A 22,850-nucleotide genomic window follows, 5' to 3' on the forward strand; every position below is an offset into this window, starting at 1 on the left:
ATACGTGCCGCGCGGTGGTAGTAAGAAATCTATGGGGGAAGGGCCGCGGCCTAGTGGATGCGCGCCCCATTGGCAAATGTTATGCCTTTACTGATTGAGAGCTCATTATAGCTACGACCAAAAACGATCAAATCGCGCTGAGAATTAAGCCAGCTGACACGCAAATGCGCGACTAGGTAGTCGCCGAAGGGTATTATTATTTATTTGAATAAGACTAACACACAAAAGCAGGAAACACTGCTGCTTTTACTTCAGAAGTCATTGCCTATAAAAGAAAGGGGGATCAACTTAAATTTTATAGACAAATTGCCAACAAAATAATGTGAAGCTTGCTACAGAGGTTAGGCGTTACGTGGTATGGTAAGAAAGAGTAGATCGCTCAACAAAACTGCTAGTTTATTTACCATTCAAAATAATTTGCTCTGAACAATATCTTATTAAATGCGTTTTGTTTCTCTATTTTTTAATGCCGAGTTTGTGTGCGAAAAATTTTCATATTCATACAATTGGCTTTGAATGTATACAGTTACATGTTGTAATTATTCAAACGATTTTAAAGTTTTAATGGTACTTTGAATAATATTTTAAAATAGAAGCACATTCTTTGCATTTTTTCACAATGCTTTGCGTGGCTGCATGTACTATTAGGTTTTTCGTAAAATAATTTCGTTTTTTCCCAACAGTAGATTTAATTGCATTTTTTTCACAGCCAAGTTGACATCTGAGTCGCATTTTCGTCATATATATTTCAAGCGATAATGTAGCAAGGCTTGTTTTTGAAAAGATTTGTTTGATTCTGTGAAATAGCCCTTGTTCGATGCAATGGAGGCCGAAAGTTTATAAGCTTTGTGTGTGAAGAAGATTGATTGATTGATTGATTGCAGATGACAGAAGACCAGCGCCAAAACTAGTTTACAAAATTTCCATATTCCACCATATTTTAGAAGATCAGTTGGGGCTGATGAAGATAAAATAAATGCATTAATGTATCCAATTGGTCGAATAACAATTCACGAGATCACTGAGAGATTAAATTTATCGAATTGCAACGTTCATAATAATTTATTTTTTCACTATAAAAGGATCGTCTTCTATTTTGACTAAAAACAAAAAACGAAATGACTTTCGTAACAGTTCTTTTCGGCATTCGCACGCCTAAAAGCGGAAATGCAAAATCATTTTTACACAATCCCATTCATCATTATTGGGAGTTGAAATAACATTCCCTAGTTGAACTAGCCCCACTGAAGCTCAGCCTCAGCTATGGAAGCGAAGATTTGAGTTTAAATTACTTATTTCAATGGGCTTCTTTTGATAGTCATTGGATTATGAAATGTATGAAAGATCATTTCCAAAATAATAAGCAAAATGAAAAAGATATGAATTGAAAAATTAATGCATAAGCGAAAAAAAAAAAAAATAACAATTATTAACCATATAGAGCGGCTTGCATTGTCAAAGCATAATGCAGTGCAATGCAGTGCACACTGGCTAAACTCGATTTTGTAATACAAAGCGTTGGAGTTTCTAGATTCAACATGCAAAAAAGGCAAAAAATACGTGTGTGGGAGCTGAATGTATAAAATGTTTAAATTGTAAACAAATAAAAAAAAATTTTTTTTATTTTGTGGTAATAATAACGATAAAATATATAGTAGTTTTTTTTTTTGTTCGAAAAAATAAAAGTATAAATGCATTAATGTCAGGCGAAAATTTGCCTCAATTTAAGAAGTCGTTTCAACTCAAATCAAAAATGAACGTAAGCCGATAAAATTGTATTATTTATCTATTTAGAATAAATGTAGATTATGGTGTTGTTATTGTGCTGCTATTGTGGTGTGCGTACAGTCCCACAAGCAAGATTTATTTAACATGTTTAATACATATAGTAAACGTTAGACGCACATTTTTATTGCACGCGTATATCAATACACAAATTTTTGTTTTGCGCTTTTAAAATTGATTGAAGAACGAACTCAATGCCGTCAATTATGGAAAGAAAAAATGTTAAATAATTTTTTTTCTTAATTTATTAAAAAGAAAAAAATTGTCTAATTAGTTTGTACAGCGATACCGAATCAGTTTCAAAATTACAAGAAAAAAATGTTTTTCTTTTTTTTTTTTGTGTTTGGTCTCAAATAATATGCAAATGTATGTTTTCATTAAAAAAACATAAATATTTTTACGATAAATTAATTAGATTACACCTGAATTTTAGTTATTTTCTAACACTGCTGCGTGCATGTGTAAATAACTATTGCGAAACTAAATCGAAGCAGAAACAAAACGACCATCAGAACATGTGTTTATACAAGCCGTCCTTTATTTGACTTTCAGATATTTTTTTGTCTTATTTCGTTTTAAGAAAATTGTATTAAATCTAGTCAACACAGTTTATGTTAACTATAAATTGATATAAGAGATGGTTTGCCCCCAAAGTGCAAGTAAGAAAACGACATATGCATTGGGTGTATGAGTAGTACAATGCACGTAGACATTGACTATCTTAAGTAAACGTTATTATTATAAAGCAATTTATTAATTAATTTTACATCAGTTGACTGATTAGCTTCTAATAAATATTTGTGTATACCGAAGTTTAAAACCGTTAGGTTGTGGAAGTCATATCAATAATGTTTTAAAATTTTAACTTTTTAGAATGTTCGTTAAAGGTTTATATGCGAAAGATGGTTCGTATTTTCGAATTCATGCCGTAGGCTTAAGTTTTTTGAATGTTTTTTCTCAATTTTTATAATTTCGAACGTTTTAACAGATTTGGCTACGTAATTAAAAAACCCTTCCCTATTATCTATTACCACAAAAGAATCTTTGTCATTGTGCCGAGATCGATTTTGATTCTAAATTTCTGTACGACTTTCTGGCTCGATAGCCAAATTTTAGATTGATAATTCTTATAGGTCCAGTTTTTTTCATAAACTTGTTTTTTTTTTTGGTTATTTCGAAACTTTGAGGCTACCCCTTTTTTGGTTAGGATAAATTTATTGCCACTTAGTCAGACATAGAATCAATGAAGAATAGATGTATAAATTATTATTTTTCTATAATGAATCTTTCAGCTTTGAAATTTGCGACGAAAAGCAACTGCAAGCTTTACGAAATATACTGAACCATTTTCTTACGCAGCAGATACGTCCTTTACAAATTCACTTAAAAAAATCGTGGTGAATATAAACACGACATGTGGTAATTTTGGTGAAATCTTCCTCAACTGTTCCACAACTCGTGTGAAATGAAAGAAATCCACATATATTTTATCAAAAAGCAGTTCAAAAAAAAGTCATAATGAAATTCATATAACAAAAACCATTTATTTTTATTACAAAAAACAGATTAAAATTTATGTGCACTGAAAATTCATACGTGTTATACATGTAAATATAGTACATAACATATATTGAAATTGAAATTAGGAATGAAAATCAATATCCCAACTATTCATCGCTACTTGATGACAAGCGTGCACGTTTACTACGGATTGGATCAAAAGACTCTTCATCAATAAATATGTCAGATATATTTAGCAAAAGTGTTGGGTAAAACTGAAAAAATGAAGAATCCGGTTCGCTATAAGCGGCCAAGCAGCAGCAGAGCAAGCCCCTAACATATTAGTGTGCATAAAATGGCTGACTTTTGATGACAAAATTCTCTCAATTGTATTTTCTGTGAGATACTGTCAAAATCAAAATTAAAAAATAAAATTTTTCTTTGGATTCGTGCTAGACCAAAAAATTTGGGAAAAAAAAGTGTATGTATTCTTATTGGTAAACCTTGTTATATCAAAATCGTTTAAATCAACCGTATTAAAGGTGATCCCATTTCATTCTCGAAGGAAATGAGATTCTGAATAAATATTTGTATTTTAAATAACCTTCTTTTCGTCCACTGACCGTCTATTTTTTGAATTTTTAAAATTACATAATTACAACATCACGCTTACATGGGAGACTAATTGAAATAATATGCCAAAATGGTTTTACAGTAAACACTAATAATAATAATAATTTGGCTTGAGAGTTAACTAAGATCTCAGTTAGCCTCTTAAAATTCCACTAATTAAGAAGAAAAAAAAAGAGAAATTCTAGACGTAGTGGACATTCGCTGCAAAGGTGGGAAAACTTTTCAAACAAAACTTTTTTTTGAGGTAAAGTTTGCGCTGATTCTTCTATGGGATTTTTAGGATAGCAAAGGTTTATTCTTAAGCGATTTACTTTTTACATATTATTTACAGCAACTTATAGTCACAATTTTGTGGTCTTGTCCGTTCGAATATTTTAATTCAAATCTCTTGACTCGACATTCGCATATATTCCGCTTATATACTGTGACATTTTTGGGTTAATTCTTTTTACCGCGATAGCTTCCTTCGACTTGCTGTTAATCTTTTCGACAATCGCTAGCTGCATCAGGCCGGCTAGGGCGTAATTAATGTGTGTTTAGTTTTCGTTTACTTTGGAATTTGGTTTCTTAAAAAATTGAATAGTTTTCATTTTATATTCAAATCGTCAAATGTATATTCAATTCGTAACAATATTTCTTTCTAATTTGTAATAAAAACTAAACGTTACCAGATATCAAGAAGTGTGTTCTTTTATTTATTACTTCATGCCATTTCTATGCAAAAATAATTGCATGTAAGTGACAAGTCCCTGGATTTATGTAAAAATTCAATCCTGATGTACCAATTTTTGCCACTTTTCCACATAATTCTGCTGTTATTTCGCCAATAGTACAAATAATCTTTACGAATGAGTTAGATTGCAAGCTCACATAGGCATTTTTCGAAAATATATTGTCATTAAATTTTTCTCATAATAAATGGATAGCGCCATGACCTGTATGGCAGTTTGCAACATTCCGTTAAAACCAACGTGCCACAAAAAATCAGTTCATATGTTTTCGAAGCGTTCTGCATTTTCATGGTCAAAAATGAAGTTATTTTTGTACACGGAAAAATCGCTTAGAAACGTCGGATATTTTTTCTTTGCACCAAAGGGGCAATAGTTCTTATTTATGAAATCTTTTAATCCAATATGAGCTTCATTCCACAGGCAAAAAGGTAATCGTGGATTCACTGTTTTCGCAATAAGTTTCAACACTTTCTGTACGCTCGCTGTACAGTTATGTATGTATGGTATTCCCAAAATAACCAAAAGGAACGAGCGAAATATTGAAAAAAATATGTTCCACCGTTCAATCAGAGATGTAGTTTATTTACGTTTACTTCCGAAGCCACAAAGCGCAGATGACTATATTTATTTGCATACTTGCATTTATTACATTTTAGTAATAATTATATCTAAATACATCCGCTTTTATATAACAGCTATTTAAACATTATTGATAGTTAATGATAAGTTTTTTTCTACCCACTACTTACTGTGATATATGTTAAGGATTATAAAAACTTTTTCATGCGCCCCCAGGGTTATATACAATATGTAATTTTATTAAGTAATTGCTTGTTTTTAAACACTGCCCTTTATGTCTTAAGTTAGTTTTTTCGCGTTCGCATGGCAGGACAGTAAATCCTTATCTTTAATAATTTAATTATAAGAATATTTCATTGATAGGAAAAACACGCTATTCAAAAAATATTCGAAAAGTGACTCTGCGCTCGACTATTTCGCTTACTCGGTGGCGAGGCATAGATTTAACTCCCTCAACCACCATTATTACTGCAGATACCTTCAGTTCATTAAATCCTCTCTGTTTGCTAATCCTAAATACTTTTTCAAATTTGTTAACTCTAAAAGACAAATTTCCACATATCCCTCGCATGTTTCTTTTAATGGGTCTCATTCCTCGAATGATTTTGAAATCTCAAATCTGTTTGCTGAGTATTTCCGACGAAACTTTTCGATTGCTAATTTCGATTTATCAGCAAACTACCCATATCCTATAACTAACTCGGTTTCAATTCCTAACTTGGTTATTTCGGAAGATGACGTTTTTAAAGGGTTGAGTTTTCTAAAATACAGTTGTGCGCCTGGACCTGATGGAATTCCACCATGTGTACTTAAATCTTGCGCTATCGAGTTATGTGGTGTGATGTCAAAGATTTTTAACATGTCCTTGAGTTTAGGTATTTTCCCTTCGTGTTGGAAGTGTAGTTTCCTTTTTCCTATCCACAAAAGTGGAAGTAGACAACTTGTTGAGAACTATAGAGGCATTGGCAAGTTGAGTGTCTTGCCCAAGTTGTTCGAGCGAATTGTGACTCAGCATTTGGCCTTTGCCGTTAATTCGTATATTTCTCCGCACCACCACGGCTTTCGGAATGTTATATACACTGATTTAAGCAAAGCGTGTGATATGGTTAACCATAATTTACTTATCTTTAAACTCCAAGCCTCTGGGTTCCCTTTCTATTTAGTGAAATGGATAAGCTCTTATCTGCGCAATAGATCTTTCAGAGTTTTGTTTAACTTCATCACCTCGGATGAATTTCCCGTTATGTCTGGAGTACCTCCAGGCAGCCACTTAGGTCCCACTTTATTTAGTTTATACTTTAAAGATCTCCCATCGGTGGCTAATGCCAGCCAGATCTTAGTGTATGCTGATGATGTGAAACTTTTTTCTTCCTTCTCTGTTGAACCGCAATCACATCAGGTTCAAGGTGACTTGGATAATTGTGTTGCATGATGCTCTTCGAATCTGCTGAAACTAAATCTGAGTAAATGTAAGAAGCTTTCTTTCTCAAGAAGAAAGTCATTCATTACTCAGTATTTCATAGATTCGCATAAGTTGGAGGACGTTCTATTTGACCATAGGTTACGTTTCAACTTGCATATTGAGCTCTCGATAAGCAAAGCTAGGTCCGCGCTTGGTTTTATAAAGAGGTGGTGCAAAGAGCTTGAGGATCCTTACATTACGAAAAGGCTGTACATGTGTTTGGTTAAACCTATACTTGAGTATGCCTCTGTTGTGTGGTCTCCTTCATATAGGTAGCATGTAGATTCAATAGAATCTGCTCAAAAGCAATTCTTGCTTTTTGCCTTTAGGAATTTGGGTTGGGATCCGATTGCCTCTCTTCCCCCCCATGAAAATAAGTTGCTTCTGTTGTCCTTACTGTCGCTCGAGAAACGTAGACTTGTTCTTGGTGTTTCCTTCGTAATCAAAGTAATAAATGGTGCTATTGACTCGCCTGCATTGCTTGGTGAAATAAGCTTTAATGTCCCCAACCGCTTCTCTAGGCACTTTATCTTGGTTAAGCTTAGTCAATGTATATATAATTATGAGCTGTTTAACCCGCTCAGAGTTGTTTGCAAGAACCTAAATGATGTCTATCACTTATTCTCATTATCGGACTCTTTAAAGTCCATTAAAGCAACATTGCTTAATACGCGCGATTTACCTATGTCTTGCTTAAACTAGCTTCTATCTTTAAAAGTCATTACGATTCGAAAATGAATTGTTGTTAGTATTATCGGTATACGTGTTTGCGATGGCTTAGGGGTTCATTTGCAATTTGGTCCTGTACCGGTTGTAAGTGTGGCTCTATGCAGGTTGTGCACATGCTTCTTTTTTTTTTTCCTTTTTATTTGTTTTATTGTACTTATACTGAGTTTTATTATTAATATAATATAAGTTTTGCTTTAAGTGTCAATTGAACTTGACTGTTATCTGTTTAGTTGAGTTGCATGTATAAGTAGAATTAAAATAAATAAATAAATAAAAATAAATAAATAAAACGATATGAAAATCGTTTTTATGAGCATAGACGGGCTTTTGGGCGTGCACTTTTATTTTTATATCTTATACGGCCTATAGCACGGTAGACTGTCTTTTTGATGGCTTTGATTAAATTTGATATATAAACCAAATTTTTTTTTCCCAACGATAAGCACTAGTGAGGTGGATCGTAATGGATTGAACTATAGTCATTCTCCGTATAAAGCTACATTTAAAAAAAGTCATTGTAAGAAGAAAAGTTCCGATTTTTAATATTTCGCAATAAAAATCGGTGGAAAATAATATTTTAATATTCTAACTGAAAGGAGAAAATTTATGTTGGATGTGATCCATAAAAACACAAGAAGATCTAATGACAATTTATGTAAAAGAGAAATTTGAATCGATTATATTGAGAAATTTACTATGGTAAGTTTGGTCCCTCCTTTCTCCGTTGTTATGGAAAGATATCATTTTTCATACCTTACAACAGAAACGGGTAAAGAACTGTATTAGCTGTGTTAGCGATCTAGAGTAGTTAATATTCAAATTTGTAAGAGAACAACGTCGTTTAAATTCATTCGTTTGAATGCAACTGTTTTTATTTTTTTTTATTTTTTTTATTTCTTGTTTTCATAATTCTCTATTAAATTTTAACAGATATATTCTGAGGATTCGATTGGGTTCAGCTTTTGCACTTCTCGGAACAATTAATTAATCATTTCGATTAAATTTTAATTCCTTCTTACGACTCTCTCTTTTATTTTGGGAAAAAGAAACACTTAAGTAATCGATTGCGTTCCGCATTGTGTGTGCAGTCCGGACGACATTTCATAATATTTGACATATTTGTTCTCTTTCATACGGAACAAATGACGACATAAGTTTTTGTTTTCTTCGAGTAAATATCATTTTTTAGATCTAAATTTTTTGAACTTTATTTGAAAAAGTGAAATACATTTCAACCATTTAAGTAATATTTAATGAACATAAATGAAATATAAATATTTTAAGTAAAAGTACACAGCTGGAGGATAGAGAGTATGCAGCACAAACCCTGTGTTTGGTGTTTGTTGTATATACGACATCCAATGGAATGGAGAATTTAATTTCTATGCTTACGGTAAGTAAATTTTTTACCGCCAACGTAGTGGCGAGCATACATCGGAGCCATGTGTTTGTTATCTTTTTTTATCATTGATTGCACCAAGCTCGCCGAAGCTGCGTCCTGTTCGCTTTCTTCTCGGTTTTCGGGAAAGGCGATAGGTCCTGTTGAGGATGATGATTTCAACTTACGTGGCTTCTTATTGTGACGTTGAAAGTACGAAGAATACTCGTTGTGAGGTTTTTTTTGGAAGTGCTTATGTGTGTGGGGCAAGGTTGAATAATGCTTGAGACCAGCAGTGGTCGTCAACGTATTTTTTCCGTAATGATGATACACCGGTATCGAATTTAAACTAGCATCAAGATATGAAGGATTGGGACGGGGTTGTAGAGGTTTAGAAGCTACAAACTTCGTATGTAAGCCATTGTTTTTGGAAGAGGATTTGTCTGAAACCCTTTCAGTGTGATGTTGCATATTGCTGTTTGCCAAATAATCTTCAGCTTGATAGTAAATTGGTTTCAAGGAATGCTTTGATGGATAATTATTAAAACTATCACTTATTACAGCTTTCCAATCGTTATCTTGGCTATTATATGGCACTGAGATAGATTCAGGTTGGAGATTTAAGTTTTCGTTTTCTGGTTCTTTTGACATGTGTGGTACCATTTCCATTGGAATTTGCTTAATACGTGCATGCGGTTTAAATTCTATTAAATTTGGTATTTTCGGATGTGAAAGAGAAATATCTTCAATAGGTTGCTTAACATGATTAATATCCGAAGACAGGACAATATGTTCTTGATTTTTACTATAAGGATTAATTTTGGACTGCGAGGTATCATCATTTTTGCTATTTGGGTTATGAGGTGTATCGGTAACCGGATGAGAGCTTGCTCCCACCGTTTTAACAATAGCATTGAAACCATTTTTAGCATCAGCTGTATAGGAAACTGTACGTATGGAACCATCCGGCTCTAAAACGCTGTAATGACCTTTTATTGTATCGCCTTCTCTCGATTCCCATTGTGATTTAACATCACCAGTATTTAAATCTTTGACACCATAGCTGAAGGCATATTGAGGATGGTGTTCCTAATAATATATCGAAAAAAAAGAAAAAAAATTAAAACTGGTTATTATTACTTCTTACATAATACGTAGTAATTTTTGGTTGAACTTTTTTCGTGTGACTGACTTGAGATCAAATTGTTTTTAAATAAATTATTAACGCACTTGCTCAGCATGTGTCTAACCACACCTAGAAAATCGCAACAACTCATTGTCTGCAATCTGTTTACACAAAATCCACACGCTGCTCTAAAATAGTTTATTAGTTGATTGTCTGACTTTTCTGTTTATACTGAATCGAATTCTATCGAACATTTATTGGGCCAAGGTAATCGAAGCGGACATTTTAATTAATGCAATGGGAAAAATACTTTTCTTTATTACGACAGAAAATTTTCATTGTTTGATATTTCATATGGTAAACTGAGACCTATTTTGTGTGGCTTACATGAGAATATATTTTCTGATATTTTGAGAAAGCTGTTTAGCTTAATCAAAATGACGAGTCTTTTGGAAATGATCATGCGATGCGAGAGAGTTACACTTGATATGAATATTTTTAATTTGTAATTTCCCTTCAGAGCTGATATCCGTCGAGACTCTCTTATTGTCTGTTCGCCCCTACACTTGTATGGAAAATGCTTTAAGAGGTTAAACTATTGATCTGAGGTGCTGAATATTGACGTTTAAATGTCAAGCGAATACAGTTTTGCATTTGTTACCATCTTGTGATCGTCAGTGAGAGTTTTAAACTCTGATTCCGGTTTTGTGGTGATGTAAGGAATTCAAAAAGCTCATAGTAGAAGTACAAACAAGAGGACAGACGAGAGAAAGAAGGGAAAACGCGTACAGTCGCGCGCGAAAGTTGCATTTTTACCGCTCTTTTTTTTCCATTGCTCGAATGTGACTGCTTTTGCATCAAACATTACGAGAGATTTGTTAAATATTGATGCGAAGTTTTAGATCAATGTGTAACAATATTTATAACAGTTAGAAAATAGTTTGTAAATTATTGAGGTCATCATTTAAATATAGCATTTCTCGTTTTGGATCTATTGGAGACGCATTGGTAAGTGAGTCACATCTATAGGTCATAGACATAAGTCAAGTTTCAAATTTCTTTCTCCATTTTTGCGACGATAGTTATCTTAATAATAGGCGACATACAGATGAATCGAAGGACCCATGGACGGTTTGAATTTTACTATGACAAAATTTTCATTTGTTTTAGTGTCACTGCTGATAATTTACGCGGTCGGTGCATGCGATAGAAGCCTTGGCATGCTCTAAACGTGGATTCATAGTATATAATTTTAAAATTTTGCAGAGAAGAAAAATGTGTTCGCTTACTCTGTAGAGAGTATAGAGCTACTGTTTGGTGGGTGCATTCACATAAAGTCTTATTTGTTTCCGTTATTGATTCAAACAAAAAAAATCGATATTTTAAAGTTAAACTGCGGGCTGACAACTTTTCAGTATTTAATTAATAGTGATGTGTCGAAATTAATTTTCTTCCTTCACACATTTTTAAAGAAAAATTTCGTTGTTATGTTGGGATTTTGTACTTAGCAAAGATAAATTGAATACGTTTCAACAGCAAATGATTATCGCTGTGTGAACCTGAAGCTAAAATTTCAAATTGATGTCTGCTCATATATATCTATTGTGTATCTATTTACAAATAAATGCGCCGTGTGTGCATACGTAACTATTTACTGACTTTCAAATTAATGTTGCCAATTATCATGTACACACCCATATCACACATAACTGCTGAAGAGAGAAGTATGCATAGTGTTTCTTTTAATAAATGTATATACATACGTGTATACATACATACATATATATATATATTTATATATACATGCATATATAAATACATACATATATGCAATATATACAGATATGCATTACACATTACGTACGTTCGATGTATTGGTACATTTGTATATGTGCACACTAATGTGCTTGGGTATTCAAATGAAACCAGTGTGTGTGTGTGTGTGTGTGTGTGTGTGTGTGTGTTTTTGAGTGAGTCTGTATGTTGCGTGGCGATGCATATAAATGTGCGTAAATAAGTGATTGTCAATTGACACCTATTTTTTCTTTTTTTCTAATCAAATCATATTAATTGGTATCATGAGACAGTTTTGTCTGTCTATAAATGCAACTTTTAAAGTTTTTTTTTTCACTTTACTTCGGAGGCTGCGTGTTTTGGTCTGGGGTTTCCTTTTTCTCTTTTATTAAATTATTAAATCAATGTACAGTTTATGTTGTAATCATAGACACACGAACAAATCGAATTGAAAAATTGGTACGTCATGTTTGCGGCGAAAGCTTGTATAATTTTTATATGGTGTCTTTTACGGCAATATATCCTTGATTTTATCATGTCTTAAAGCTTAAAGCTTGATTTCCTAAGATGGACGTTTAAAGTTCCAAGCATTTAAGAAGATAATTTGTTATGATATCAATCAATTAAATGAAATTGTTTTCTAACCGATTACTACATATGTGCATAAACTGACAATTTTCACTATAGACGGCAATTGCATGTCGCCTCCACACTACTTTATTTGTTTTTTGGAAATTGCAATTATACCCACATTCTCATTCACACTTTTGTACGTATGTAAGCACAATTGTGTGTATAAATATATATAAATGCATGCACGCATATCTGGACTACATACTTGACCAGATAAATGCTCCAAATTTGGTTTCTGCTACTTGTCACCGCTTAATTGAACAATCTTGTGAGCTAAGCAATAGAACGAACCAAAAAAGAAAAAAAAAACAAAACAGATAAGAAAATTATATTCGCCATAAAGCGAATCTTGGATATCTACTACTTTAATTGAATAAATGAAAAATCACAAACTATAATGTATACATTATTAATTGCTATGGACGTCTCAGTCGATAATAAATTGATGGATGATCTCTTTATTTATTTGTATGAAAATCAGCATTAGTTTCTTTTACTCTTAATAATATTTTTAAATCTTCCTTTGAGATGTTTTTTTTTATTTAATTTTTTTTTTTTTTGTTCTTAATGTGTCGTCATTGTGGGGATTGATCATGTCTGCTGTCAAATTTGACTTGTTCATCTTGTGCGACGAGTGCGCGAACGCATTATCCAATTTTCCTTCTGGAAGCTTTACGATTTTAAATGTTCAACAAACAAACACCAACAAAAAGGGATGGACGGTCGAACACGGCTACTTTATGGGTTCTCTAATGGCTTTTTCTAAATGTTACAAACATAATTGAAAAATGATTTTATTATTATGTTCCGAGGGTGTATAAAAATCGTCAAATATTTCATGCTATTATTGTTTTTGCCATAGTTATGTTTGAATCATAAGCTGGGCTCTATTCAATTAATCTTTTATAAGTGATTGCTTGACGGTTTTTCTTTTCATATTATTACAAATATTTTCTTTTACGAAATGTCGTCATTTTTACCGAAAATAGACAACGAAAGGTTAACAGATTGACCGACGAAATGGATACTTATATGATTAATAAAACATAAAAATTTAATTAATAAATTTTCGTTTCCAAACGTGTATAATAAATTAATGTTGTTTCAGCAAACATGCATGTGTACATATGAGTGCAACATTATAGTCAATGGAACTACGTTACACAAATAACGTGGTGCGCTGTAATTTTACTGTAATTAGCGGATATTGAAAGTTTGATAAGCGGTTGTTGTCATTACTGTTGCTGTTATTTAAGCGGCTTTGAGCATTTTCAGATGTAAAAGGAGTAAAACATCTTAACGGGACACCGTACTTGCGCAAAGTCAACGCAAATACTCTGAGTTATAAAATATTATTTTTTTTTTTTTATACCCACCACTGAAGAATGGGGGATGTACTCATTTTGTCACGATGTTTGCAGTACCCAAAAGGAAACTTCAGAGACGCTATAAAGTACATACGCGCTTGAGCAGCATGAAATTCTGAATTAATAAAGCCATGTCTGTTCGTCTGTGAGATCGATGTTGTTTTTATTGAAAACGAGTCAAATTGTACAAGCCCGCAGTGAGGCGTAAACTGAACGAAACTCCGTTTTTTGAAACAAAAAGTTGTGGGTTGTTGCTCACAAATCATAAAATATACAAGCCTGAAATTTTTCACATTTATTTTATGAAAATCCCTACTATGTATGAGCAAAAATCGGCCATGCGCACACAAAGTTACAGGCGACTAAATTTTGTGGTCTTCACTTTTTTGAGGGATTTGGATTAATTTTTTTTTATTTATACCATCGATATGGAGAGTAGAATACGAAAAGCTAAGTATGTTAATTCTAATGTAATGTAACGTAAAATGGTCGCCACGACCTGGTAGATTAATATTTTTTAACAATACCTTTTATTTATTTATTTATTTATTCCACTTATACAAGAAACTCAACTAAAAATTTTGATAGTCGAGTTTAATTGACTTTTAAAGTAAATCTTAATTTAATTAATATTAAAACTTAGTATAAGTACAATAAAACAAATAAGAAAGAAAAAAAAAAGAAAAGAATGTGCACAACCTGCATAGAGCCACACTTACAACCGGTGCAGGACTAAATTGCAAATGAACCCCTAAGCCATCCCAACCATGCATAAGCTTGGCAACCGATAACAGTTAACAACAATTAATTTTCGACTCATCGTGACATTTTAACGTTAAAGCTAGTTACGACATAGGTAAATTAAGCGCATTAAGCAATGTTGCTTTAATGGACTTTAAGGAGTCCGATAATGAGAATAAGTGATAGACGTCATTTAGGTTCTTGCAAACAACTCTGAGCGGGTTAAACAGCTCATAATTATATATACATTGACTAAGCTTAACCAAGATAAAGTGCCTAGAGAAGCGGTTGGGGACATTAAAGCTTATTTCACCAAGCAATGCAGGCGAGTCAATAGCACCATTTATTACTTTGATTACGAAGGAAACACCAAGAACAAGTCTACGTTTCTCGAGCGACGGTAAGGACAACAGAAGCAACTTATTTTCATGGGGGGGAAGAGAGACAATCGGATCCCAACCCAAATTCCTAAAGGCAAAAAGCAAGAATTGCTTTTGAGCAGATTCTATTGAATCTACATGCTACCTATATGAAGGAGACCACACAACAGAGGCATACTCAAGTATAGGTTTAACCAAACACATGTACAGCCTTTTCGTAATGTAAGGATCATCAAGCTCTTTAGACCACCTCTTAATAAAACCAAGCACGGACCTACCTTCGCTTAACGAGAGCTCAATGTGCAAGTTAAAACGTAATCTATGGTCAAATAGAACGACGTCCTCCAACCTATGCGAATCAATGAAATACTGAGTAATGGATGACTTTCTTCTTGACAAAGAAAGCTTCTTACATTTATTTAGATTTACTTTCAGAAGATTCAAAGAGCACCATGCAACCAAATTATTCAAATCAATTTGAGGCTGATGTGATTGCGATTCTACAGAGAAGGAAGAAAACAATTTCACATCATCAGCGTACACTAGGATCTGGCTGGAATTAGCCGCCGATGGGAGATCATTAAAGTATAACCTAAATAAAGTAGGACTTAAGTGGCTGCCTTGAGGTATTCCAGACATAACGGGAAATTTATCCGAGGTGATGAAGTTAAACAAAACTCTAAAGGATCTATTGTGCAGATAAGAGCTTATCCATTTCACTAAATAGAAAGGGAAGCCAGAGGCTTGGAGTTTAAAGATAAGTAAGTTATGGTTAACCATATCAAACGCTTCGCTTAAATCGATGTATATAACATTCCGAAAGCCGGTGGGGAGAAATATACGAATTAACGGCAAAGGCCAAATGCTGAGTCACAATTCGCTCGAACAATTTGGGCAAGACACTCAACTTGGCTATGCCTCTGTAGTGCTCAGCAAGTTATCTACTTCCACTTTTGTGAATGGGAATAAAGAAAATACTCCTCCAACACAGAGGGAAAATACCTAAATTCAAAGACCGGTTCAAAATCTTAGAGATAACACTATATAACGAAATAGCGAAATAGTCAAGAGCAGCGCCACTTTTCGAATATTTTTTGAATAGCGTTTTTTTCTGTTCTTGTTATATTTAATTGTCTTATTAAACTTGCTTCGAGGTCGGCATTACTTGCTCGGAGCGGATGCAGCAATAGCTAGATTTAATGTATTGTAGAACCATGACAATGAGCTTTCAATACTTCCGGTTGAGATATCAAGCCTCATATGTGAAAGACGATGTTTTAGCAATACAATATTGATTTTATGAAAATCATAAAATTTATTTAAAAAAGTTTGATTTGGCACATTAAAACAATTCAAGGAACCATCATGCATGTGATGAAAGGAAATACACATTGCTGGGTTATAAGGATGCTCAGGTAAACTAAAAGGTGGACAACGATTTACACAAATTTCAGGGACATTGGCAAAGCAGAGATGAAGTAGTTTACCATTACAATTAAGAATACGGTTGTATTGAACTAAATTATGAGCAAATAATTCGTTAAAGAACACAACAGCTCTATCAGATGTTGAAGTACAGTCAGAATTGTCACTGTTACACCAAGTGACTTAAGGCAAATTGAAGTCACCCAACGCAATGACTATATCGGTAGGTTTAGATTGCTGGGCCACTTCACAAGTGAGGGCGGCCTGTTTCTTATATACAGAGATATCTGAATTTGGGGGAATATAGAAGCAGGACACATATAAGTGTTTATTAGGAAATATCACTCGAATGACGATAAATTCAACGTCGTGAGTAGTTGGAAATTCTAATGAATAGGAGGGGACTGCCGAAGAAATGACAATTAAAACATCACCACAATTGCGATACAATCGATCGTTTCTGAAAACTTGAAACGAATTATGGAAAAGTTCCGACGAATGTAGATCCGGCTTTAACCAAGTTTCAGTGAAGGCCAAACAGGAGAACTCCGTGTCCACTGAATTTAGGGAAGTAAAACGAATTTTTGATAAATGAGAGATAGTGAGCCTGAAGAAACATTTAGGTTTTTGAAGGCGACAAGACTACTGGTTTAGTATTACGGGGACGATCACGAGGGATAAATTCTTTAATTAAGGATCGAACTGGCCACAGTGGTTTACCTAACAACATATCAATGTTTTCAGTCGTAGCAAGAATTTTAAAAGAAGGGATCGCTCTAGATTGAGACAGAGCCAATTTAAAAATATTAATCCGCTTTAGATTGACTGATGGGACTTTCGTTGCCAGATAACTTTTTGTGTTATCCGCAGATTTATCGGGTGCCAGTCTTGACACAAATATTGCTTTTAGTGCAGTAAAAGGTGACGGACAAATTTTATCCAACCCACTTCTTTATGACACTAAATAAAATCATAGGGTGGCAAAGTTTTTAATGGTCGTTGGTATGCGAGATTAGGCCCACCCGAATATAACTTTCTTATTTGTGTTGTATATTAAAATATGCCACTTCCTAACAGTCAACCGTTGGTCTCGTTAACTTTTGGTTTCAAAGATAGAGGTTACTGATAAACTGATAAAAAAAATGTTTTACTTAATTCTTAGCTTTTGATTTCTTAAAAGAGTCTTCAAAATAGTTAATTAATTTACATCATGCACCATAATATTTTCCTAGCCGTTAAACCCAATGCAATTTTATCTATTAGAAAAGGCGAGTAATAATTTCTATATTTGATATGATTATATAATCGTGCAGTTAGTCCTGTTATTTGGGACTTCAATTAAAAATTATGGTAAAGTTGACGCTTTGGTTTGGCATTAGAAAGTCTGTTATTGTTTGAAAATGTTTGTCGTGAAATCTTCGTTTTATCTTTTCATTAATACTTTCGACATTATAACTCCAGGTGGATTTGTGAACATACTTGTATAACAGGCTATGAGTTTGTGTAGCAGAAGGTAGAGAGAAGACGGTTACATCAAAGCATGCGTTTAGAACAGAGTGCAATTTTTTCAAGTTATGTTTTTCCAAGTATATTTCGAATTATTCTTACCATTTAGACAGACATATTTATATTAAATATATTACGACCTATTACTACTACGTTTTACTACTTGACTTTTTCTGATTTTTTTAAATATTTCATTTTTTTAATTCGAAAATTATAGTCTTAAATAATATGTTTTAACAATGAGCACAAAGAGTAAAGAGGAAAAAATCTTAAGTCTTACAAAATAGCAGAAAAGTTATTTTTTGGCAAACGAAATAGCGCTTAAAGGTCTGTAACATTGTTTAACTCTTAAGAACCAAATTATTGCTTTGGCAACAGCGGCCTGTCTTTAATCACCGTCTTCGTAAGGAACGAGATCCAAGTCATCTTTATTAAGCAAAAAACAAACGGATACAAAGATATGAAATGAGGGTTCAAAAAAAAAGAGAATTAAATATTTATTATAATAGAAAATTTCCGACATGAGCCGTGGCTTATATTGCAGGAATGTATTGAATATCGGGACCAGAGAATCTTCTTTAATTCCAATGATTAATACGTGGTTAACTGCCGCAATGCTGTATTTAATAAAAGAGCCGGATCTTTTTTTTTAAATTTATTTTTATTAATTACGTCCGTTAAAGTTCGTCCGTTGTACAAGTCCTCTTTGACGATTTTTATAAGCGCCAATGGAAACAAGCAGTTTAGTTAATCATTAGGCTTTAAAAGCACTTTGTGTTTTAGTAGATTAGAAATTGGTTGTGAAACCCAACGATGAAAGCGGCCCATCACTCCGTGGTATAGTGTTTGCGTTTATAGAATATTTCGAAAATTATATGTTTGTTAGTCGTTAGAGGATTTTCAAATGATATATTTGAAATTTCAGGGTGAAAGTCGAATATTTGTGTGATCTTGGATAACTCAATAATATTAAAAAAAAATTATTTGAAATAATGGGTAACTCATGTCTTTTACGTAATCAAAAGCTTTAAGTTTCTATCCTTTCTCTTAAATAGCTTCTAAGAGTAGGTTCACTTTCTTTGGATATCATTTTAATTTTAATATTCAAACATTTAGGGAGGCGTTGATCCGAAAATTTTGCGTTAATTGCTTTTTTTAAGCATTATTTCTAATATGAACGAGACAATCAACAGTTAGATGTTGTATATAATAATAGTGTCTTTAGTAAATGACTACCTTTAAAGAATGGTCTTTTAATATTCATAATGTAAATTTAGCTAATTAAATATAGTTTTTAACCCGAATTGTATATTTGAAGAAAATTGTAAACACAACACTTTTAATTAACTTGAAAGCCCCTTTCGAAAAGGAGAAAAGCGATAGAAGCAAGTGCGAAACAAAAACAAAAAAAATAAATAGAAATTAAATGAAATGAAATGAGAAACGAAAAAAAAAAATTGCTTACAAATTGTGGTGCATATTCCAACATTTCTGGTTCGCTGTCTACGTTGTCTTCCGCATGTATGACTGCTGCCATCGAAACAGTGATTTTTGTTGTATAGACAACCATGAACGTTAGCAGTGTATGCATTGCTACCAGCACTAGCAATCGTCGTTGACGATTGAAGTATTGGAACCGTATCTGCAACAAATACAAAATATAAATATATAATACGTATATGTGTATAGAATAATGTATAAATAATAAATATGTATTTACGCGCGCGCCATACATTAAAGGTATATTACAACATTTGTAAAAACAAATTTTCTTTCAACTAATGCACACACAACATGTAAATGCTTTATCAATTGCTTAAATATTTCATAAATAAATTTCAAATTCTTTTTTTTTTTTTTCTTCCTCATAAGTTGTTTTTTCTTTCGCTTTTCCAGATCAAATCCTGACGTTGTTTATGTATGCATAAGGCGTAAAGATGTCTGGCAGACAAGTTAATAAATTGATACACATTTGGAGATATTGTAAGCGTACGAGAGTACACCATGTAATGAACAAATTGAGCCCAGCAATGTGTAAATGCAGAACGTCGTCGTTGTTGTCGACATCGTAATGTTTAAAATTATTACGCACGACTTGTAATTCGTGTAAGGCAATTAATTTTTTATCTGTGGTTTTTTCTCGCTCCTCGATGTCTTCTTAAATATTCACCGGCGTAGATAAGCGAATAGATTTTCAGGTTTTTCTCTTATATATTTCACTTTGTTTTTGGAAAATTTTTGAATCGACGTATTTAATATACAATCTCGTTTTCTTTCTACAACTGTTCGAGTTGATTAGTGAGTAGTTTTTTTTTGAAAGCAAAGCAAACGAGAAAACTGCACTATAATCATACAGTAGGGCGCATTTCGAACACGCAATAGTCAGGCTTTAATTTAAACTTAGTAATATTTTTCCCAAGAAATGATGCAATAAATGTGTAGGGTTATCGGAGCGTATGAGTGACATAAAATAAGGTAAGAAAAATGTATTTTCATACCTTCACCCCCGCCAACATATTAAGTTTATTAAACATTTGTAAAGCATAGAAATTATATAAATTACGTTCTATTTTGGTCTGTATGGATAAGATAATCGACTTAATAATCTTCAAGTGTCCGTTTGTTTTTGCGAGAACACACATTAATAACTTCAACTCTGATGCTTTCCTTCTCGCTTCTTTTTCTAAGGCAAGCTAGAAAATCAATGAATTGGGCGGTTGAGAGACTTGCTTGAGCAATTTCTCTTAACTTTAAGATTTCAGCAAGTAAAAACATTATGGCCGGGTAATGCTGTTGTAACGTTAAATACCCCACACCAGATAGTTTAATATAACTCTTCATTAATTTTCGTGATATAGTACCAAAAATTATATTTTGTTTCTAAGCAAGGGTACAATTCCCATGATACTTTTTACGTGGAGTAGCGTCCAAAACGTGGACTGAAGTGGTTCAAAAATTAATCTGATCGTCAACAGCAATTTCCCCACCAAGTACGAAAAATTAGACTTTGTTGTCACAGAAATGTTTACCTTTCACGGGTAAACTTATAACGGGTGGAGTTCGAAAATAAATGTACGTGGCTCATTTTTGGTACACTTAATTTCTTCATGTCAAATTACTATTATGGAATAGTTTTGCTTTCAAAATCTGAGACTATATTTCATTCTAATACAAAGCCTTAATTTGCAAGGGAGCCCCTGTACGCCGTGGGATGCGAAATATTGATGTATGTACTTGGTCTAAATTTGCTAAGTAGATTTTTGTGTCGAACTACTGTTATGGACCAGTTCTTCTGTGAATTATTGAAAATTAGACTGTTTGCCCCAGTAAAAGCCTACTTGTTGTAGGAACGATCATACAGGCGAGGATTCGAAACATCAATTCATCCAAACCGAGCTATTCTTTTTAATGGAGTATACAGAAATACTCTGAATTATTGATTTTTGTCGACGTATTTTGGGAATTGAAGTTGTTTTTTCATACAAAAATTAATTTAAAAGAAGGCGTTACATATACATAAAAAGATGATTCACAATGACATCATCATATAGGAAAGATATATCCAGTGGATAAATGTGATGGCACCACTCTTTCCCGTAAAGACTTTCTGTTGAGATGACATAGCTGACCACGAAATTTTTAATTTCAATTGGAAGTGAATTTTTAAACTCGCTACAAGGACGCACTGCTGGAGCAATCAAAAAAATTTTTTTTCTACAGATAAATGCTGCACCAGATATTATTGCATGGCCTAAGCGTGCCTAAATAACAATAAAAATTCCTAAGAAAACTAAAGGGAATTACTTCGTTTATTGTCGATGTGGACCGAAAATTTATATTCATAACATGTACAGAAATTGGATCACTTCATGGTAGTCGATTGCTAAGAAAGTTATATATATGTACCAGCGTGCGCTTATTTCAATAAGTTATTTTCAAACGGATGTGTCATGTTACGAATATTATGCATTCTGTAGCGCGTATAAAAGTTGAGAGTCTTTTTGGACTATTTGCTTATACATAAATTTTGGAGTTTAGTCCATTTTATGAAAGAGGTTGACTTACATTGTGTAACCGAAACGAGTAACCGATGCGGGAGTTTCCATATTATATGCAATTATATACATAATTATATTGTATCAAGAATAATTTGTATTGTCCTATGTTGAAGAAGATGGTCGCCCAAAGCTGGTTAGTGAAAATGCGATGGTTAGTTTTCTACAAATTCTTGCGGAGATACACCATTCAGTTATTGGCTTAAAATTAAGGTATATCTTTGTCTTCATAAGGCAAAAAATTGACATAACTTAAAAGCTCTACATAATTTATTCAGGAACAAAATAATTGTACTGGCGCTATTGAATCGTAACGGATAATGAAAAATGGATGCAATGCAATATCGGTATTATCGTTGAGGTAAATAACGTGGTTTTAGCCGAATATTTATACCTATTAGCATGCGAGGTTGGCTTTGAAGTTGGCTTTCTTTTGAATATTTTTCAGAAACATTTTTTCTATTTATATCTTTATGTTTACTTACTTATTATAATTAAAAAATAGTGAGCTAGAGAAAGAAGTTATATTGCATTGAAGCATTGATTCATCAATCTCATCAATAAAGTTTAGCGTCGAGATTTTGATTTAACGTCATGTCTTTGTCATAAATTATTGTTTTGAATAGTTCATAGGAGATCCTCAGATAATTATCTGTCAAGTGCTAATTTTCAAAATTCTGTTAACTTACGGAACAAAGGATTCGATTTAAACCTTGTTTATTTAAGCTTTGATTTTTACTTTTTTCCTTCTTCACTAATGGATTTTTGCCAGTTATCTTTATGCACAATGTATGAACTGTGTGCATTTATGCGGGGCAAACTAGCTAATTAATCTCATGCTGGGCTTTTCTGTAAAATTTCAGAAAATTCATAGCCTGAGGGCTTAATACTAATTTAAGGTGCGGGTGTTGTGGTTATGAATTTTTCAAGTCTTTTTTTACTTTTTTCAATAATTTCCTTCTAGTTATACTCGAGTTGCATTAGGAAAGCGGACTTTCAACATATATTTTATTTATATTGTTATAT

General features: G+C 33.0%; 1 protein-coding gene across 3 annotated transcripts in view; it reads right to left on the reverse strand.

Moving 5' to 3' along the window:
• Positions 1-8,712: 8,712 nt before the first annotated feature.
• LOC119637973 overlaps positions 8,713-22,850 on the reverse strand; it is a 16,140-nt gene continuing 2,002 nt past the window's right edge. For all 3 annotated transcript variants that reach the window (XM_038034458.1, XM_038034459.1, XM_038034457.1), the window contains 2 exons: positions 19,235-19,411; positions 8,713-9,886 (listed from right to left, as the gene is read on the reverse strand). In XM_038034458.1, the coding sequence (XP_037890386.1) occupies positions 8,795-9,886; positions 19,235-19,411 (1,269 nt within the window). In that variant the 3' untranslated portion in view covers positions 8,713-8,794. The remainder of the gene's footprint in view (positions 9,887-19,234; positions 19,412-22,850) is intronic.

The sequence above is a fragment of the Glossina fuscipes genome, unplaced genomic scaffold, assembly GCF_014805625.2.
Source record: "Glossina fuscipes isolate IAEA_lab_2018 unplaced genomic scaffold, Yale_Gfus_2 61, whole genome shotgun sequence".
Taxonomy (NCBI): Eukaryota; Metazoa; Arthropoda; class Insecta; order Diptera; family Glossinidae; genus Glossina; species Glossina fuscipes.